General features: G+C 40.3%; 1 protein-coding gene across 2 annotated transcripts in view; it reads left to right on the plus strand.

Annotated features, from left to right (window-relative positions):
• The first annotated feature begins 1,354 nt into the window (after positions 1-1,354).
• The window catches only part of Smarcc1 (SWI/SNF related BAF chromatin remodeling complex subunit C1), a 150,631-nt gene continuing 133,354 nt past the window's right edge, over positions 1,355-18,631 (plus strand). For both annotated transcript variants that reach the window (XM_005332938.5, XM_013361850.4), the window contains exons 1-2: positions 1,355-1,561; positions 9,373-9,492. In XM_005332938.5, coding sequence (XP_005332995.2) covers positions 1,370-1,561; positions 9,373-9,492 — 312 coding nt within the window. In that variant the 5' untranslated portion in view covers positions 1,355-1,369. The remainder of the gene's footprint in view (positions 1,562-9,372; positions 9,493-18,631) is intronic.

Below are 18,631 nucleotides of genomic sequence, written 5' to 3' on the forward strand. Positions count from 1 at the left end.
CCTGTCATTTCCTGTTAAAGCTAGTGTCCCAGTGTCTAAAGTAAAGTCAAAACTTACTATACAACCTAATCACATAGCTTGTACCCCTCATGGACTCAAGCAGCACTTCATCAAGAATTCTTTCACTTTTCAGTGTCTTTGTTTCAATTGTTCTCGCTTGTCCTCTCTGATCTCATTTTTACTCTTTTTTTCTTCTTTTTTTTTGGTACTAGGGATTGATATATTTTAAAGATTTATTATTATTATCATTTTATCATTATTATTTTGGTACCGGGGATTAAACTCAGGGGCCCTCGACCACTGAGCCACATCCCCAGCTCTACTTTGTATTTTGTTTAGAGACAGGGTCTCACTGAGTTGCTTGGTGCCTCGCTATTGCTGAGGCTGGCTTTGAACTCGCGATCCTCCAACTTCAGCCTCCCCAGCCGCCGAATTACGGACGTGCACTACCGTGCCTGGCATTCATTTTACTCATTTTAAAAAGGTCTGAAAAACTCCTCACACCTTCTCACAAGCAATTAGTGACTTTCTCCAGGTCATATAGTATTATGTTCACAACTTTATTGTGTCCAAACTATGTTAAGTAATATAAAACCTTTCTGCCTCTAATAATGGCCTTTATGTACAGTTATCTAACATCTACTGGGTAACAGGTCTTAGTCCCGGCGGCGAGGACACAACTGGACACAAGAAAAATACTGGGTCGTGGTTAGTGTGATTCGTGTTCAAATCCATACAGGTGGGTTGTGTAAAGTACTTTGAAGAGCTGGTAAAGCGCGAGACCCTGGGTTTGAATCCCACCACGGCAAAAAGATGAAAAAGAAAAAAGTACTTTGAAGACCTGAGGCGGAGTGCCTCTCACACGGGTAGGGGAAGATCGCGGTAGCTGACCAGTGGCGGGAGCGTGAAACCAGTCAGCAAGGTCAAGGACGCCCCGCAGGCGGAAGCCAGACAAGCGTCCGGAGAGTCAAACAATTCTCTGCGCGGGGTCTGCGGCGCGAAGGCAGTCCAGAAAGCTTTTCGCTCGGTCCGTCTTAAGGACATTCCTGGCAGCGGAGCTGGCTATAACGCAGAACCTCATTGCGACAGTAGACGTACTCAGCAAGCCCCTGGAGAACTGGCTCTAGGATACCAAGCAATTGGGCTTCCCAGCGGTCCTAGGCGAGGGCAGAAAACGAAGGCGGAGCGTGCTTCCGCAGTTGCAGCGCGGGTACTACGTGTGCGCATGCGCGCGCTCGCTGCGGTTGCGGCGCCAGTGCCTGGGGGCGGAGCTTCCGCACCGGAAGGGGGCGGAGCGGCAGTCGAGCTCGCGGGTGCGGACGGGAAACCGCGAGGGCCGGGGCGGGTGGCGGGGCGACGGACGGCGACGATGGCCGCGGCAGCTGGCAGCGGGCCGGGGGCGACGGCGGGCGCAGGGGGCACAGGGGGTGCTGCGGCGGCTGCGGGCCTAGCCGTCTATCGGCGGAAGGACGGGGGCCCAGCCGGCAAGTTCTGGGAGAGTCCGGAGACGGTATCTCAGCTGGACTCAGTGCGCGTCTGGCTGGGCAAGCACTACAAGAAGGTGGGTGCGCGCGCCAGCCGGGGCCGCTGGGGCTGGGGCGGCGCGGCTCGGGCGTCCTCGGAGCTGCGCGGGACAACAAAGGCCGCGCCGCCCGCCACGCCCCCGCCGCCTCGCGCGGCCTGCTCCTGGCCTGCCGGGGGCAGGCGCTCCGGAGGGCGCGAACCTTCTCTTTTGTTAGCTCCTGGAGTGTGCCGAACGGGGTTCGTTAGAGACCGAGCTAGTGTGGTTGAAGCAGCTCAAGTTTTTCTTAGCGACTGGGCTTCCCAGCGTGAGGTGAGGAAGGATTTGCTAAGGGACTGTGGACGAGTGACCTCGGAAGTTAATTACGTAGGTTAGTAGCATGAACTGCATACAGTACTAAGGAGAACCTCAGGACTTAAAAAGTGACGGTTTCACTTAATTGTACTTTTGTGTGGTGTATGGTGTGAGGTAAGATCGGTTGTATGAAATATGTTCTTCAATGAATCCTTTCCCCAGGACCCATTTGTACCAGAACACCCCATTTCATATTGCCTTTATTTTCTTAATAGTTATTTTTAATTTTTTTCACTGATTTGTTTCTCGTACTTTGGAATGTGAGTTCTGCTGAATCAACGGTTTGCAAGAGTTGTGACTTAAAGCACTTGTTTATAACGTTTTCAGATTTACCCACGATGTAAATATTACAGGAATGACTGTCTTAGATGGTGTAATAAAGTAAATAGCCCAAAACTCTCCGTCTGCAGATTTGAGGAGCACCGCTTCAGTTCTCTTCTTCCCTACCATAGGATTGGGGCAAAGGCTTTGTCAGGACTGTGTACTAGAAAGGGGTTGCCTTATAAGGTAGCCCATCAATAAAAGTGGAGATAGCAGGCATGGTGGCACATTAAATCCCAGTGATTTGGAAGACTGAGGCAGGAGGATCTCAAGTTGAAGGCCAATCTCGGCAACTTAGTGGGCAACTCTCAGAAAATGAAAAGGCCCGGCTGCTTGGGAGGCTGAGACAGAAGGATGATGAGTTCAAAGCCAGCTTCAGCAATGGCAAGGCGCTAAGCAACTCAGACCCTGTCTCTAAATAAAATACAAAATAGGGCTGGGAATATGGCTCAGTGGTTGAGTGCCCGGTGGCAATCAGAAATAAAAATAAAAAAGCTCAGTGATAAAGTGTTCCTGGGTTCAATTCCCAGTACTGGAGGTGGGGCAGATGGGAACAATATCAAATTTATTTCAAATAGTTGTGAATTGCAGCTGCTGTGAAAATGTAGTATTAAATGCAGTAGAAATATTTAGTCAAAGCTCATCCATTTTGATACCAAATAATAACGATATTAATAATTAGTAGAAATATAAGTCAAAACTAACCTGGTCTTTAAAACCTGAGGTATCATTAGCCTAGACCTCTATACATCAGCTTCATAGCCACTTCTTGCTTAAACCTATCCAAATCTCAAAAGGATTATCTGAGCCTAAATATTTATTGAATGAATGAAAAGATAAGCTGGTATACAAACTTTTTCATATAAGGTCTACAGTTCAGTGACCTGTCAATGTTTGACAGTTGTTAGGCATGGGTAGGGATCTTGGGTTCCTTTTATTATGCTATGGTATTTTCTTTCTTTTTTTTTAAAATTTTTTCTAAGTTGTTGATACCTTTATTTTATTTATACTTTTATTTATTTATTTGTATGAGGTGCTGAGAATTGAACCCAGTGCTTCATGCATGCTAGGCAAGCACTCTACCACTGAGCCACAACCCCAGCCCCATGCTATAGTATTTTCTGAGGGACTATTCCTATCTGAAGTTTGAGGAAGTGAGAGACAATAATTATATTTTTAGGTACTTAGAGAGTTTTCCCCTTTTGAAATCAAATTTGGATCTATAGATTTTTCTAATTTACTTGTAAGTAGACAAGAATATTAATCTCTCTTATACAAGTGGTTATTTTTGTTGTGTGGTAACAGAGCTTCTGGAATTGCCTATGGAAACTGAATGTGTACGAACCCCCGGAACCCTATGGTGTTGGGCATTGAACGTAGAGGGTGCTCTACCACTAAACTACATGTCCAGCCACCCCCCACCCTTTAAAATATTTTTTAGTTGCCAATGGATATTTTATTTTATTTATTTATATACAGTGCTGAGGATTGAACCCAGGGCCTTACACATGCCAGGCAAGTGCTCTACCACTGAGCCACAACTCCAGCCCATGTCCAGCCCTTTTAATTTTTTTTTTTGTTTAATGAGATAGGGTATAGCTGGGAACAGAGGCATTTACATGTAATCCCAGTTGTTCTGGAGGCTGAGGCAGGAGGATCTCAAATTTTTGATGCCAGCCTCAGCAATTGAGCAAGACCTTAAAGCAACTTTGTAAGACATTGTCTTAAAATTTTTTAAAAAAAGGTCTGGGGATGTAGCACAAAATAAAGCACCCTAAGTTCAGTCCTTGGAACCAAAAAATAAACAACAATAACAAAAAAGCTTTAAAAGGGATGGGGATGTAGCTCAGTAGTGAAGGTCCTTGGCTTTAACCCCAGTACACAGGATTTCACTAAATGGCCTAGGCTAGCCTAGAACCTGTGATCATACTGCTTCTGCTTCCCAAGTTGCTGGGATTACATACATGCTCCACTGTACCTAGTTTGTTAATTCTTTTAAATCATATTACTTTCAACCAATACTTTGGGTCTTAAATGTAGCTGTTTTTGTTTTGTTGCTGGGGAGGGCCTTTAGTAAAGAAAAAACTACTCAGAAGTTCTTTTGAGTATGGAGGAATAGAGTGGGAAGAGGCAGATAATAGTCATTTCTCTCTCTTCCAGTGCTCAGTGTGCATTGATCTGGGCCCCAGTTTAAGAGGGTAGCTTTAGGCTTGGGTATCTTTTGAGATTTGTTTGGGTGGTGAAGAAATGGCTGTGAGGCTGGTGGACACATTTGACCCACAGTGTTGAGGCCTAGGCTAATGTTTCCACAGTTTTAGTTCCTCTGTGATCCCTGAGACTTTCAAGTCAAAGTTAAGTTTGACTTGTATTTCTACTTTCTATATACATTGATGAGTTTGACTAAACATTTCTGTTGCATTTAATATTGCATTTTCAGAGCAGCTGCAATTTATAGACATCTCAACAATTATATGAAATAAATGTGACATTGCTAGTTCCATTTTCCCCCCAAACTGGGGATTGAGCCCAGGAGCACTCTACCACTAAGCTATACCACCAGCCATTTTTATTTTTTATTTTGAGGTAGGGTCTAACTAAATCACCCAGGTTGGCCTTGAATTTGCAATCAGTTCTTCTGCCTCTGCCTCCTGAGTCACTGTAATTATAGGCATGTGCCACCATGCATGCTAGCCCCATTTTTTTGAAGTGTTTACTATTTATTTAGTGAACAGTTGAGCATCTGCTTTATGTCAGGTACTTAAAACAATTCCCCAAAGTCAGGCATGGTGTTGAATCCCTGTAAACCCAATGACTCAGGAGGCAGAGGCCTCAGGAGGATCACAAGTTTGAGGTCAGCCTGGGCATTTAATAAGACCCTGTCTCAAAAATAAAATTGAAAAAAAGGGCTGGAGGTGTGGCTTAGTGGTAGAGGGCCTCTGAGTTTAATCCCTAGTATCTCCCTGCCCGAAACCCCACAACTCAGACAGGCATTGTGGTGTATGCCTGTAATCCCACCTGTTCATGTTGATGAGGTAGGAGGATTGCAAGTTCCAGGCCAGCCTGGGGAATTTAGTGAGACCTAGTCTCAAAATTAGAAAAGAAAAATGATCTGGGGATATAGCACTTTTATAGAGTAGCTTTCATAGCATGCCTGAAGTACTGGGTTCAATCCCAGATTTCCTTAACTTTTGCTTTTTTTTTTGGTTCATGGGATTCAACTCAGGGCTTTACTGTGTTAAGCAGGAGCTTAACATTGAGTTATACCACCAGTCTTTGACTTTTGTATTATGATAAAATTTATTCATTTTGTTAAAATACTCCCCCATCCCCTGTGATGCTAGGGGATCCAACCCCAATGCTTCCTTCATGTGAGGCAAGTGCTCTATGACTGAGATACAGCCACAGCCCCTAAAATTTATTTTTTCATTTAGATACGTAATATCTGAAATGGATTTTTTTTTTTTTAAAGGTCCAGTGATTCTTAAAGTGTGATTTCCAGGCCAGTAGTACCACCTGAGAACTTGTTACTTGTTTGAAATGCAGTTTCTTGGGCCTGATCTATTGAATTAAAAATTCTGGGCATGATCAAAGTGTGAAATATGATGTGTCAAGAACTATGTAATGTTTTGAACAATCAACAATAAAAATTAAAAAAAAAATTCTGGGCATGGTGCTGATAATAGAAGATTCTGTTCCATGCTGAAATTTGAGAACCATAGTTATAGACTAACAGTTAACATCATCTATGTCTAATTAATGATGTGAAACTTGTTTCCACAGTTTTAGTTCCTCTTTGACATACATGCATCACTTTGTGACTATAAAGAAATAAATTTGGGGGCTGGGTATGTGGCTCAAGCGGTAGCGCGCTTGCCTCGCATGCGTGCGGCCTGGGTTCAATCCTCAGCACCACATACCAACAAAAGATATTTGTCTGCCGAGAACTAAAAAATAAATATTAAAAATTCTCTCCCTCTCTTTCCTCTCTCACTCTTTCTTTAAAAAAAAAAAGAAATTTGTACAGCACATATCTTTTAAGTAATGTTGAAGGAAGTTAGGGTTTTTGTTTGTTTGTTGTTGTTTTTGTTTTGGTACTGGGCATTAAATCCAAGGGTGCTTCACCACTTTTTTTTTAATTTTTTACTTTGAGACAGGATCTTCCTAAGTTGCTGAAACTTGTAAGCGATCTTTCTGCCTTAGCCTACCAAGTCACTGGGACTATAGGTATGCTGTATCATACCCTGCTAAAAGAAGCTTTTCATAATGATAAAAATGAATGGTTTAGAAAAGGGACAGGCAAAATTTTTCCATAAAAGGCCAGATAACAGGGCTGGGGTTGTGACTCAGAGGTAGAGTGCTTGCCCAGCATGTGTGAGGCCCTGGGTTTGATCCTCAGCACCCACATTAAAATAAATAAATAGGGGCTGGGGTTGTGGCTCAAGTGATAGAGCACTCGCCTAGCACGTGTGAGGCACTGAGTTTGATCCTCAGCATCACATAAAAATAAAGATATTGTGTCCACCTAAAACTAAAAAATAAATATTTAAATAAATAAATAAATAAATAAAGGTATGCATCCAACTACAACTAAAAAATAAATATTAAAAAAAGGCCAGATAACAGCTTAAGGCTTTGTTCACCATCGTGTTTCACTTGCAGCTACTTTGCTGTTTCATGAAAACAGAAATTGATCATATGTAAATGAATGTGTTGTGTTTTAGTAAAACTTCGGGAAATTGAAATTTCAGTGTATTTTTCATATGTCAAGAAATGGTGTTTAGCCAGATGTGATGGCTAATGCTGTAATTCTAGCAGCTCTGGTGGCTGAGGCAGTAGGATCACAAGTTCAAAGTGGCCCTAAGCAACTCAGGGAGACCTTATCTCTAAATAAAATATAAAAAAGGGTTGGATGTGGTGGCACATGCCTGTAGTCCCAGCAGCTCAGAAGGCTGAGGCAGAAGGATCGAGAGTTCAAAGCCAGCCTCAGTAAAAGCAAGGTGCTAAGCAACTGTAAGATCCTGTCTATAAATAACATACAGAATAGGGCTGGAGATGTTTCTCAGTGCTTGAGTACCCCTGAGTTCAAACCCTGGTACCAAAAACAAACAAACAAATAAATTAGTTAATTAAAATTAAAAAGGATTGGGGTTGTGGCTCAGTGTTTAAGAAATGGTATTTAAATTTTTTCCCTCCAACCATATAAAAATGTAAAAATCATTCTTAGCTTGTAGACACAGAAAACAGGCAGTTGACTGGATTCTGCTGACCTAAGGTCTAAAATACTTGACATAAAATAAAGCATTTTAAGAAAATTTCAGCTTTCCAGAGATAATTATCATGCTAGCTATTTCATTTATAGTGGAAAACTAACACATCTCAACAAATAAAAAATTTAAGAGTATACTAAAAAGATTGCCCTTTTATATTATTCTGTGTCTTTGACAGTAGCACAAATTGAAAACTTGCAACTCAATGCCCAGTAATTGTAGACTCTGCAGCTGATGGTATTTTGTAATAGATCAGTTAAAAATATTTATAATAAGATGGTAAATTTCTAGCACTAAAAAGAAAAAAGTTATTTATTAATTTTTTGATACTGGGGATTGAACCTAGAGGTGCTTAACCACTGAGCCACATCCCCAACCCTTTTTTATATTTTATTTAGAGACAGGGTCTTTCTAAGTTGCTTAGGGCCTCACTAAGTTGCTGAGGCTGGCTTTGAAGATGCTTCTGCCTCAGCCTCCTGAGCCACTGAGATTACGGGTGCCTGGTGAAAAAGTTATTTTTTAACAACAGAAATATACCACATTAACCTTGAGATGTTGGATGGTATCTGAAAAGAGGTTTACTACTAGAAAGAAAAATTAAGTTGTTCCTTATCTTTTGTGAAACCAAAGTGGAAACATAGCTCTTTTTTTTTTTTAATTTTTATTGTTGGTTGTTCAAAACATTACATAGTTCTTGACAATCTGTATATGGGGTAAAAATGGGAGTTCATAACCCACTTGAATGTCAAGAAATATAGCTCTTTTTCCTGCTCAAAATTGGAGGTTTTATCTAGGCGTGATGGTGCATATCTGTAATTCCAGTGTCTTGGGAGGCTGAGGCAAGAGGATCACAAGTTCAAAGCCAGCCTCAGCAAATTAATGAGACCCTAAGTAACTTAGCAAGACCCTGACTCAAAATAGAAAACAAATGAAAAGGTATACCGTGTATTTAAAAGAAGGTATTAGCTGAAGACACAAGCCTGTCTGTCATCCTAGCTACTGGAGAGGCTGAGGTGGAAGTTTCACAGATTTGAGACCAGCCTAGAAAATTTTGCGAGACCTTGTCTCAAAATAAAAGAGTCTGGGAAGTGGCTAATGGTGGAGTGCTTGCCTAGCATGTGCAGGGCTCTAGATTCAATTTTCAGTACCACCAAAAAGCAAATGAAGGTTTTCAACTTTTTCTTCTTTTCTTGTCCCTCTCCCCCTCCCAGTATTGGGGGTGAACTCAGTCTAGCATTTAGCTATATTCTCAGCCCTTTTTATTTTATTTTATTTTTTTGGTAGTATAAGTAGTAGTTAAGTGTTATACCACCACCATCTCTCCCTCTCTCCCTCCCTCCCTCCCTCCCTCTCTCTCTCTCTCTCTCTCTCTCTCTATTTGGTACCAGGGGTTTAACCTAGGGGCACTTAACCACTGTGCCACATCTCCTGTTCTTTTTTTTTTTTTTTTTTTCCATTTTTGTAATTTTGAGACCGGGTCTCTATAATTTGCTTAGAGCCTCATTGAAATGCTGAGTCTGGTCTCAAAGTTTTGATCTTCCTGCCTCAACCTCCCAAGTTGTTGGGATTATAGGCATGTACCACCACACCTGATTTTTTCCTTCCTTCCTTCCTTTCTTTCTTTCTTTCTTTTCTTTCTTTTCTTTCTTTCTTTCTCTGGCTTGAACTATGGAGCCTCTTGCCTCAATCTCCTGAGCCACTGGGATTACAGGTGTGTGACACCATGCCCAGGCCAGTTTTATTTTAAGTACCCACAGATGTGTGTTTTTTAAGTCTCTTTAAAGTAGAGAGCATGTCTCACATATTAAATTTGCCACAATACCAATGCTTTTGGAGGTATTAGAGAGTGATTGACTTTATTTTTTCATGAAATGTACCAGTTCTTTAATCTCTTTCTTTTCCTTGCAGTACGTTCATGCAGATGCTCCTACCAATAAAACTCTGTCTGGACTTGTGGTACAGCTTCTCCAGTTTCAGGAAGATGCCTTTGGGAAGCATGTCACTAATCCGGCTTTCACCAAACTCCCTGTAAGTATTTCAGCTTACTATGGTATAATCTTTAGTTTTAATATTTTGCAGTATGGAGTATTAAAATTGAAACCAGGGTGCTCTACAAATGATATACATCCCTAGCACTTTTTCTTTTGAGACAGAGTCTTGCTAAGTTGACTAGACTAGTCTTGAACTTGTGATCCTACTGCCTCAGCCTTCTGTAGCTGGTATTATAGGGTTCACCACACCTATCCTGGTGGCATCTTTAGTTTCCATATCCTTGGTTGTAGCCCAGAACTCATTTCCTTTTCTGCTGTCAGCTTGTAGAATAAACTAAGGACTCTGAATGGAATTTCAGCTGTAATGTATTTCTACTTTTCAACTATTGGAAGCTTCTTTTTTAGGGGTGATTTAACATTTGCATTAAACACTGCAACAATCATTAAAAAGACTTAACTTAAAATTTATTTATTTATTTATTTTTTTTCTTTTGTTTTTAGAGAGAGAGAGAGAGAGAGAATTTCAATATTTATTTTTAGTTTTCGGCGGACACAACATCTTTGTTTGTATGTGGTGCTGAGGATCGAACCCGGGCCGCACGTATGCCAGGCGAGCGCGCTACCGCTTGAGCCACATCCCCAGCCCAAGACTTAACTTAATAATTTACAGTTGGGCTGGAGATGTGGCTCAAGCGGTAGCGCGCTCGCCTGGCATGCGTGCGGCCCGGGTTCGATCCTCAGCACCACATACCAACAAAGATGTTGTGTCCGCCGAGAACTAAAAAATAAAATATTAAAAATTCTCTCTCTCTCTCTCTCTCTCTCTCCTCTCTCACTCTCTCTTTAAAAAAAAATAATAATAATAATTTACAGTTATAGTTTCCTGATGTCTCTGCTATACCATTTAGACCATTCTTTTTCCTGATTGAATTCTTATCGCTAGGGTCCTATTTTTTGTTTTGTTTTGTACTGGGGATCGAACTCAGGGGCACATGACTATTAAGCCACTTCCCCAGCCCTATTTTGCATGCATATTTATTTATTTATATATTTATTTATAAAAAAGTATTTATTTTTTAGTTGTAGTTGGACTCAATACCTTTATTTACTTTTATGTGGTGCTGAGGATCGAACCCAGGGCCTCGCATGTGCTAGGCGAGCACTCTACCAGCCCGTATTTTGTATTTTTATTTAGAGACAGAGTCTCACTGAGTTGCTTAGTACCTTGCAGTTGCTGAGGCTAGCTTTGAACTTGCAATCCTCACTGGGATTATAGGCATGCACCACTGCACCTGCCTTGTTTTTTTTGTTTTTTGTTTTTTCAATATTTAATTTTTAGTTGTAGTTGTCAATAACTTTATTTTATTTATTTTTATGTGGTGCTGAGGATTGAACCCAGGGCCTCGCATGTGCTAGGTGAGCACTCTACCACTGAGCCACAATCCCAGTCCCCTGGCTTGGGTTTTTTAATTTAAGAGATGAGGTCATGCTGTGTTGCCCAGGCTGGTCTTGAACTCCTGCTTTCAAGGGGTCCTCCTGCTTCCGCTTCCTAAGTAGCTGGGATTACAGGTGTATGCTACCTTGCCACGCTATTTTGTGGAATTTTTATATATTGTCAGTGGGAAACCTTCTGATTGTGAGAATACAATTCTTTTGTTCTTAAAATTGGTTCATTTTAAAATTTTTTCTTGTACTTAACTCTTTCCCGTACACTGCCCCCTTACATTGGGTTTTATTTTATTTATTTATTATTTATTTTTTAGAGAGAGAGAGAGAGAATTTTTTTTTTAATATTTATTTTTTAGTTATTGGCGGACACAACATCTTTGTTTGTATGTGGTGCTGAGGGTCGAACCCAGGCCGCGCACTTGCCAGGTGAGCGTGCTACCGCTTGAGCCACATCCCCAGCCCTGCATTGAGTTTTAAACCCAGTATCTCTCAGGTGCTAAACAAGTACTTTTACTATTTTTTTAATATATACATAATTTTTTTAACTGTCTATGAACCTTTATTTATGTATATGTGGTGCTGAGATTCAAACCCAGTGCCTCATACATACCAGTCAAGTGCTCAACCATTGAGCCACAGCTCAGCCCATACTCTTATGATTGAGCCCCCCGTTTTTTTGCAGGGGGTACCAGAGATTGGACTCAGGGACACTTAACCACTAAGCCACATCCCTGTCCTATATTTTATTTAGAGACAGGGTCTCACTGAGTTGCCTAGGGCCACATTTTGCTGAGGCCGGCTTTGAACTCTTGATCCTCCTGCCTCAACCTCCCGAGCTGCTAGGATTATAGGCTTGCGCCACTGCACTCGGCTATTTTTTTTTTTTTTTTTAAGAGAGAGTGAGAGAGGAGAGAGAGAGAGAATTTTTTTTTTTTAATATTTATTATTTTTTAGTTCTCGGTGGACATAACATCTTTGTTGGTATGTGGTGCTGAGGATCGAACCCGGGCCACACGCATGCCAGGCGAGCGCGCTACCGCTTGAGCCACATCCCCAGCCCTGCACTCGGCTATTGAGCCCTTTTCTAAACTTTATTTTGAGACAGGCTCTTACTGAGTTGCCCATGCTGGCCTCAAACTTGGAATTCTCGGGCTGGGATTCGATCCTCAGCACCACATACAAACAGAGATGTTGTGTCTGCCGAAAACTAAAAAATAAATATTAAAAGATTCTCTCTCTTTTAAAAAAAAAAAACAAAAACAAAAACAAAAAACTTGGAATTCTCCTGCCCTAGCCTCCCAGTTGTCTCAGATCATAGTCATGCACCAACAGGCCTTGCGCAACTGATACTTTGATAGTTTGAGCTGGTGAGAAGTAGTGGATTATACTTTATTTCCTTTTAAGATTTGTGAGTTTTGTTGCTTTTGTAGAGAGAATAATCTGGCATTACTATTTACTTCCCTGTTTTTTATATTATTTTTGAATTTTTTTCTTTTTGTGGTACTGGGGATCAAACCCAGGACTTCACACATGCTAGAGACGCTGTCTACATCTGAGCTACACCTCAGCTTCCCCAGTTGTTGAGATTACAGGTATGAACCACTACCCCTGGCTAGTGATTAAATAACTCCTGGGAAACAAACCATTTATTTCCAGACTTTAGAGACTAGAAAAAATATTTTTAGGCATAAGCCATAATTAAAAATAATGCATGGCTTAGTGCCTGTGGGACCGGATGTACTTTTTTTCCTCTCAAAATAGTGTTTAAAATCTTCCTGAATGAAGCACCTTGGGAGGCTGAATCAGGAAGATTACAAGTTTGAGGCCAGTCTCAACAATTTAGCAAGGCCCTAAGCAAATAGTGAAACCTGTCTCAAAATATAAAAGGGACTGGTTGCTGGGATTGTGGTTCAGTGGTAGAGTGCTTGCCTAGTGCGTGTGAGGCACTGAGTTTGATCCTCAGCACCACATTAAAAAATAAATGAATAAAATAAAGTTATTGTGTCCATCTACAATTAAAAATATTTTTTAAAGGGGGGTGGTTTTCCTGGGTATGGTGTTGCATGCCTATAATTCCAGCCGCTGAGAGGCTGAGACAGGAGGATTGCGAGTTCAAAGCCAGCCTCAGCAAAAGCAAGACACTAAGCAACTCAGTGAGACCCTGTCCCTAAATAAAATAGAAAATAGGGCTGGGGAAGTGGCTTAGTGGTTGAGTGCCCCTTTCAATCCCTGGTATCAAAAAAAGAAAAAAAATTGTAAGCTGCTATGCTGGTATATACCTGTAGTTCCCATTACTTAGGCTGAATCAGGAAAATCCTTTGAGCCCAGGAATTTGGGGCCAGCCAAGGCAACATAGCAACACCTTGACTCTTTTTTTTTTTTTTAAAGAGAGAGGTGAGAGAGCGAGAGAATGAGAATTTTTAATTTTTATTTTTTAGTTTTCGGCAGACACAACATCTTTCTTTGTACGTGGTGCTGAGGATCGAACCCAGGCAGCATGCATGCCAGGCGAGCACGCTACCGCTTGAGCCACATCCCCAGCCCCTTCTTCACTAATTTTAATAAGCATTTTTTTCCTATTATCTGAATATTTTGTATTTTGTATCCAACTTTTTTTTTTTTTGGTGCCAGGGATTGAACCCAGGGGTGCTTAACTACAATGCCACATCTCAGCCCTTTTTATTTTTTATTTTGAGACAGAGTTTCAGTAAGTTGCTTAGGACCTCAATAAATTACTGAGGCTGGCCTTGAACTTGAATTCCTCCTGCCTTAACCTCCTAAGATGCTGGGATTACAGGCATGCACCATCATGCCTGGTGGTTCTAATCTTATTGTATGTTTTATCTCTTTATAATCACTTAATATTTTGTTTCTGGTTCTTTGAAATTTGGTAATCTTGGTTGAGAGTTCTTACTTTACTTCAGTTATTTTTATTTGTTTATTTTCTTTGAAATTATGGGAGGCCATCCTCCTTGCACGTGATTTGAGTTAGCTCCCTGGCTGGGTGAGAGGTGCTTAGACACAGAGGTATCAGAGCCTTCCTCACCCTTTCCCAGGTACAAGGGCTTGTCTGTGCAGAAGCGGTATGCCTGGCCACTCACCTGAATACCCAGTCGCTGGTCCTGACCTTGGGATGCTGCCTCCCTTAACCTTCATTGGATGGGATTTTCCCTTGAATTTTTTGTTCCCCATAAAAGCTCACTCCTTGGTGTGCGCTCCCTCTCTTGCTAGCCTCTTCTGTACACCTTGCCACCAGCATTAGGTTGCTGGAGGCGGGAGCTAGGAGAAGCCGTCTGGGAGCTGGGAATAAAGGTAATGAGAGTCTGTCTCTTTAATTAAAACTCACTAGCAATTTCTTAGGCATCGAACTTTCTTTTATGAAGCTCGCGCTGGTCGCGTGGCAGATGAAATGAGGTCTGTGTTGCCCAGGCTGGCCTCAATTTTTGCCTGGGCTCAAGCAGTTACCCTCCCCAATATTCAGCACATGGTGTATGTCCACCATACTGGGCTAGGTAGTTAGTTCCTTAAGGTACTTCAGAGGACCTTTACTCTTAGGAATGTCGTTCCCAGGCTAAGTGATTAATGTTAAGTTTCAAACAAATTATCTTGAGATGGAAACTCTTTTCCTCCTTTGTTATTGGCAAGGCAGATTTATTTTTTATTGCCTATCTTTTCCCTAATGGTTCCACTTATTGAAACTCTTGGATTTATATACATGTGGCAGGCAATTGTATTAGTTCCAACGCTCTCCCTTGTTTTGGTCTAAGTTCTCATTTCTTGTCTTGGCACAGATAGTAAAATTCTTACCTTTAGGAAATCAAGGGTGAAGGCTAGGCATGGTAATGCACTGGAGTAATTCCAGGAGGATCCCAAGTTCAGCCCAGCCTGGGCTATTAAGTATCATCCCAACTTGAAATTTTAAAAAGTAAAAAGGAACAAGATTATATTTTTTACCACATAAGATCACTATTTTGACTTTGAATTGTTTTGTTTTTTTCCCTCCTCTTTGATTTTTGCCCCTACAGGTTTGCTTTATTTCTAGGTTTTTTTAGCTGCTCATTTAAAATATCTGGACTAGAGATGTGATTCAGTGGTAACATGCTTGCCTAACATGTGTAAGGCCCTGGACTTGATCCCCAGTATTGCTCAGCCCTCAACCCAGTATTGCTCAGCCCTCAAAGAAAGTTGATGGAAAGTCACTTGCCATATATCCAACATTTCTAGTTGTTTGTAGTGGTAAGGTTTTATTGTTATTTAATCTGTCATATGGCTGGAATCAGAAACACTTCTGTCATTTGTAGAATTTTTGTCAGTCTTAAGCATATAAATGGAAATGATGTAATTTTTCAGATTTAGTACCTGTTGAGGAATTGACTATAAATTGTATATAGGTGTCTTTTTTTAAATTTTTTAGTTATAGTTGGACACACACCTTTATTTTATTTAATTATTATTATGTGGTGCTGAGGATCGAACCCAGGGCCTCTCATGTGCTAGGTGAGTGCTCTACCGCTGAGCCACAACCCCAGCCCTAGGTGTCTTGTTCTATTCCGTTCAATATATATTTCTCAGTAGCATGGATCTTAGGTTTTGTTTTGGTACTGGGGATTGAATTCAGAGGCATTTTACCACTAAACTAATATCCCCAGTCCTTTTTAATAATTTTTAAATTTTTGATGTGCATTTCTTTTATTGCTAGCGATGATGAACATTTTTTCATATATTTGTTGATTGAATGTATATCATTTTCTGAGAAGTGTCTGTTCAGGTTCTTGGCCCTTTATCGATTGGGTTATTTGTTTTTTTGGTGTTTAGCTTTTTGAGTTCTTTATATGCCCTAGAGATTAGTAGTCTATCTGATGTGTGAAGGGTAAAAGGGTAAAAATTTGCTCCCAAGATGTAACTATTCTAAGATTTTATCTCACTACAGTCAGAATAGCAGCTATTATGAATACAAATAACAATAAGTGTTGGTGAGGATGTGGGGAAAAGGTACACTCATACACTGTTGGTGGGACTGCAAATTGGTGTGGCCAATATGGAAAGCAGTATGGATATTTGTTAGAAAATTGGGAGTGGAACCCACCATTTGACCCGGCTATGCCTCTCCTCAGTCTATACCCAAAGGACTTAAAAACAACATACTACAGGGACATAGCCACATCCATGTTTATGGCAGCACAATTTACAATAGCTAAACTGTGGAACCAACCTAGATGCCTTTCAGTAGATGAATGGAATAAAAAAAAAAGTTGGGGGCTGGGGACGTGGCTCAAGTGGTAGCGCGCTCGCCTGGCATGCTTGCCGCCCAGGTTCGATCCTCAGCTCCACATACAAACAAAGATGTTGTGTCTGCCAAAAGCTAAAAAAAAAAAATATTAAAAAATTTTAAAAAATTGTATATACACAGTGGAATATTACTCAGCAATAAAAGATAATAAAAACATGGCATTTGCAGGTAGCCAATCCCAAAACACCTAATGCCGAATATTTTTTCTGATTTAAGGAGGCTGATTCATAGTGGGGTAGGGAGAGGGAACATGGGAAGAGTAGATGAACTCTAGATAGGGCAGAAGGGTAGGGAGGGGAAGGGAGGGGGCATGGGATTAGAAGTTATGGTGGAGTGTGATGGACATAATTATCCAAAGTACAGTATGAAGACATGAATTGATGTGAATATACTTTGTATACAACCAGAGATATGAAAAATTTGTGCTCTATATAAGTAATATGAATTGTAATGCATTCCACTGTCATAAGTAAAAAAAATAATAAAAGAATTCAAAGTGGAAAAAAATAATTTGTGAATTTTTTTATGTATTTATTTATGTTAAAAACTTGTTAAAATTATCAGTAGACTTTTATTTATTTGTGGTGTTGAATCAAACCCAGCACCTCACATGCTAGGCAAGCACTCTACCACTGAGCTATAATCCCAGCCCTGTATTTATTTTTTAATTTTTTGGGAGGTACCAGGGGTTGAACTTAGGGGCACTCAACCACTTAGCCACATTCCCAGCCCTATTTTGTATTTTATTTAGAGAAGAGGTTTCAGTTGCTTAGAGCCCTGCAGTTGATGAGGCTGTCTTTGAATTCTTGAGCCTCTCAAGCCACTGGGATTACAGCTGTGCCCAGCTTTATTTGTTTTTAATTTAACTTTATTTATTTTTTAATTTAATCTACTTAGTTATACATGATAGTAGAATGCATTTCGATTCCTTGTATGCAAATGGAGCACAACTTTTCATTTCTCTGGTTGTACTGTATTTGTTTTTTAGACAGGGTCTCCCTAAATTGCTTAGGGCCTCCAACAGTGTCTTATTCAAATCTGTAATATTTAGCAGAGTGCCTGAAGATGTAGGTACTATAAGAATTTTCTCAAAAATTTAATTATATTGAAGCCACTTAAGAAAACAGACGTAGCTGGGCCATGTCTGTAATCCCAGTAAATTTAGGAGGTTGAAGCAGGAGGATCACAAGTTTGAGCCAGCCTCTGCAATGTAGGGAGGCCTGAAATAATTTAGGAAGACATGTTTCAATGTAACTCACTGTTAAAATCCCTTTGGATTTTATTCATTTAATTTTAAAATCTCTTTGGAATTCATTCATTCCCTCATTAAAAAAAAAGATAACATTTTATTCTTGTTCATAATTCAGATGAATCAGTTGTTTCAGTGATAGAATAGTGATATGCATGTATGGTTTAAAGAGGATATTTAAGCCCATCTAGGCATTCAGAGAAGACTTTTGTTGAAATGAGTCTCATTCTCTTCTAGTAGACCTATTGCTGTAATTTTTTTTGTACTTTATTAGTGAAACAAGTACCTTTGATGTATTCATGGGTTTCCCTCTTAAATACTTGTGTATTTTCCCAGCTAAATAACAAGTTGTCAGAGGATAAGAATTGCACACTAATATTTGATTAGGAATCTATAATGCAGCTCTTGGGATAGTGTTGGGCAAAAAGTAGGAACTCAAAAACCCATGTATCTAAAAATGACAGGATATCCAGGCAAACTTGGAGAGTTTATTTATCATCTTATTTGGAGGAGTTCATCTTCACAATTGTTTACATTTTTTATTTTAAAAAGTATCATTGCCGGGCATTTGGTGCATTCCTGTAATCCCAGCGATTTGGGAGCCTGAGGCAGGAGTATCACAAGTTTAAGGCCAGCTTCATCTGTTTAGCTAGGCCCTAAGAAACTAATCAGAAACCGTCTTAAAATATAAAAGGGGTTAGGATGTAGCTCAGCAGTAGAGTGACCGTGGGTTCATTCCTCGGTACAAAAAAAAAAACTTTATTTATTTTTCATTGTGGTAAAATACAACATAAAATCTATTTTAATATTCATTTATATTTTTTACAGTGGTGGGGATTGAACTCACACCTTGAGTGTGCTAGGCAAGAACTCTACCACTGAGCCACACCCCTAATTCTTCCCTTAGTAATTCATTGGTATTAAGTACATTTATATTATCATACAATCAGTATCACCACTGTCCAGCTCTAGAACTTTCTGTGTGTGTGGTACTACAGATGTAACAACCCAGGTTTACTTTTACCACTGAGCTACATCTCCATCCCAGCCCCTTTTTTATATTTTAATCTTTTATTTTGAGACAGGGTCTCACTAAGATGCAGAGACTGGGCTTGAACTTTGTTTGCCCAAACTGAAATTCTGTACTCATTAAACAGTAACTCTGGCATTCCTTCCTCCTTTCTTTTT

This window comes from Ictidomys tridecemlineatus, chromosome 2 (genome assembly GCF_052094955.1).
Source record: "Ictidomys tridecemlineatus isolate mIctTri1 chromosome 2, mIctTri1.hap1, whole genome shotgun sequence".
Taxonomy (NCBI): Eukaryota; Metazoa; Chordata; class Mammalia; order Rodentia; family Sciuridae; genus Ictidomys; species Ictidomys tridecemlineatus.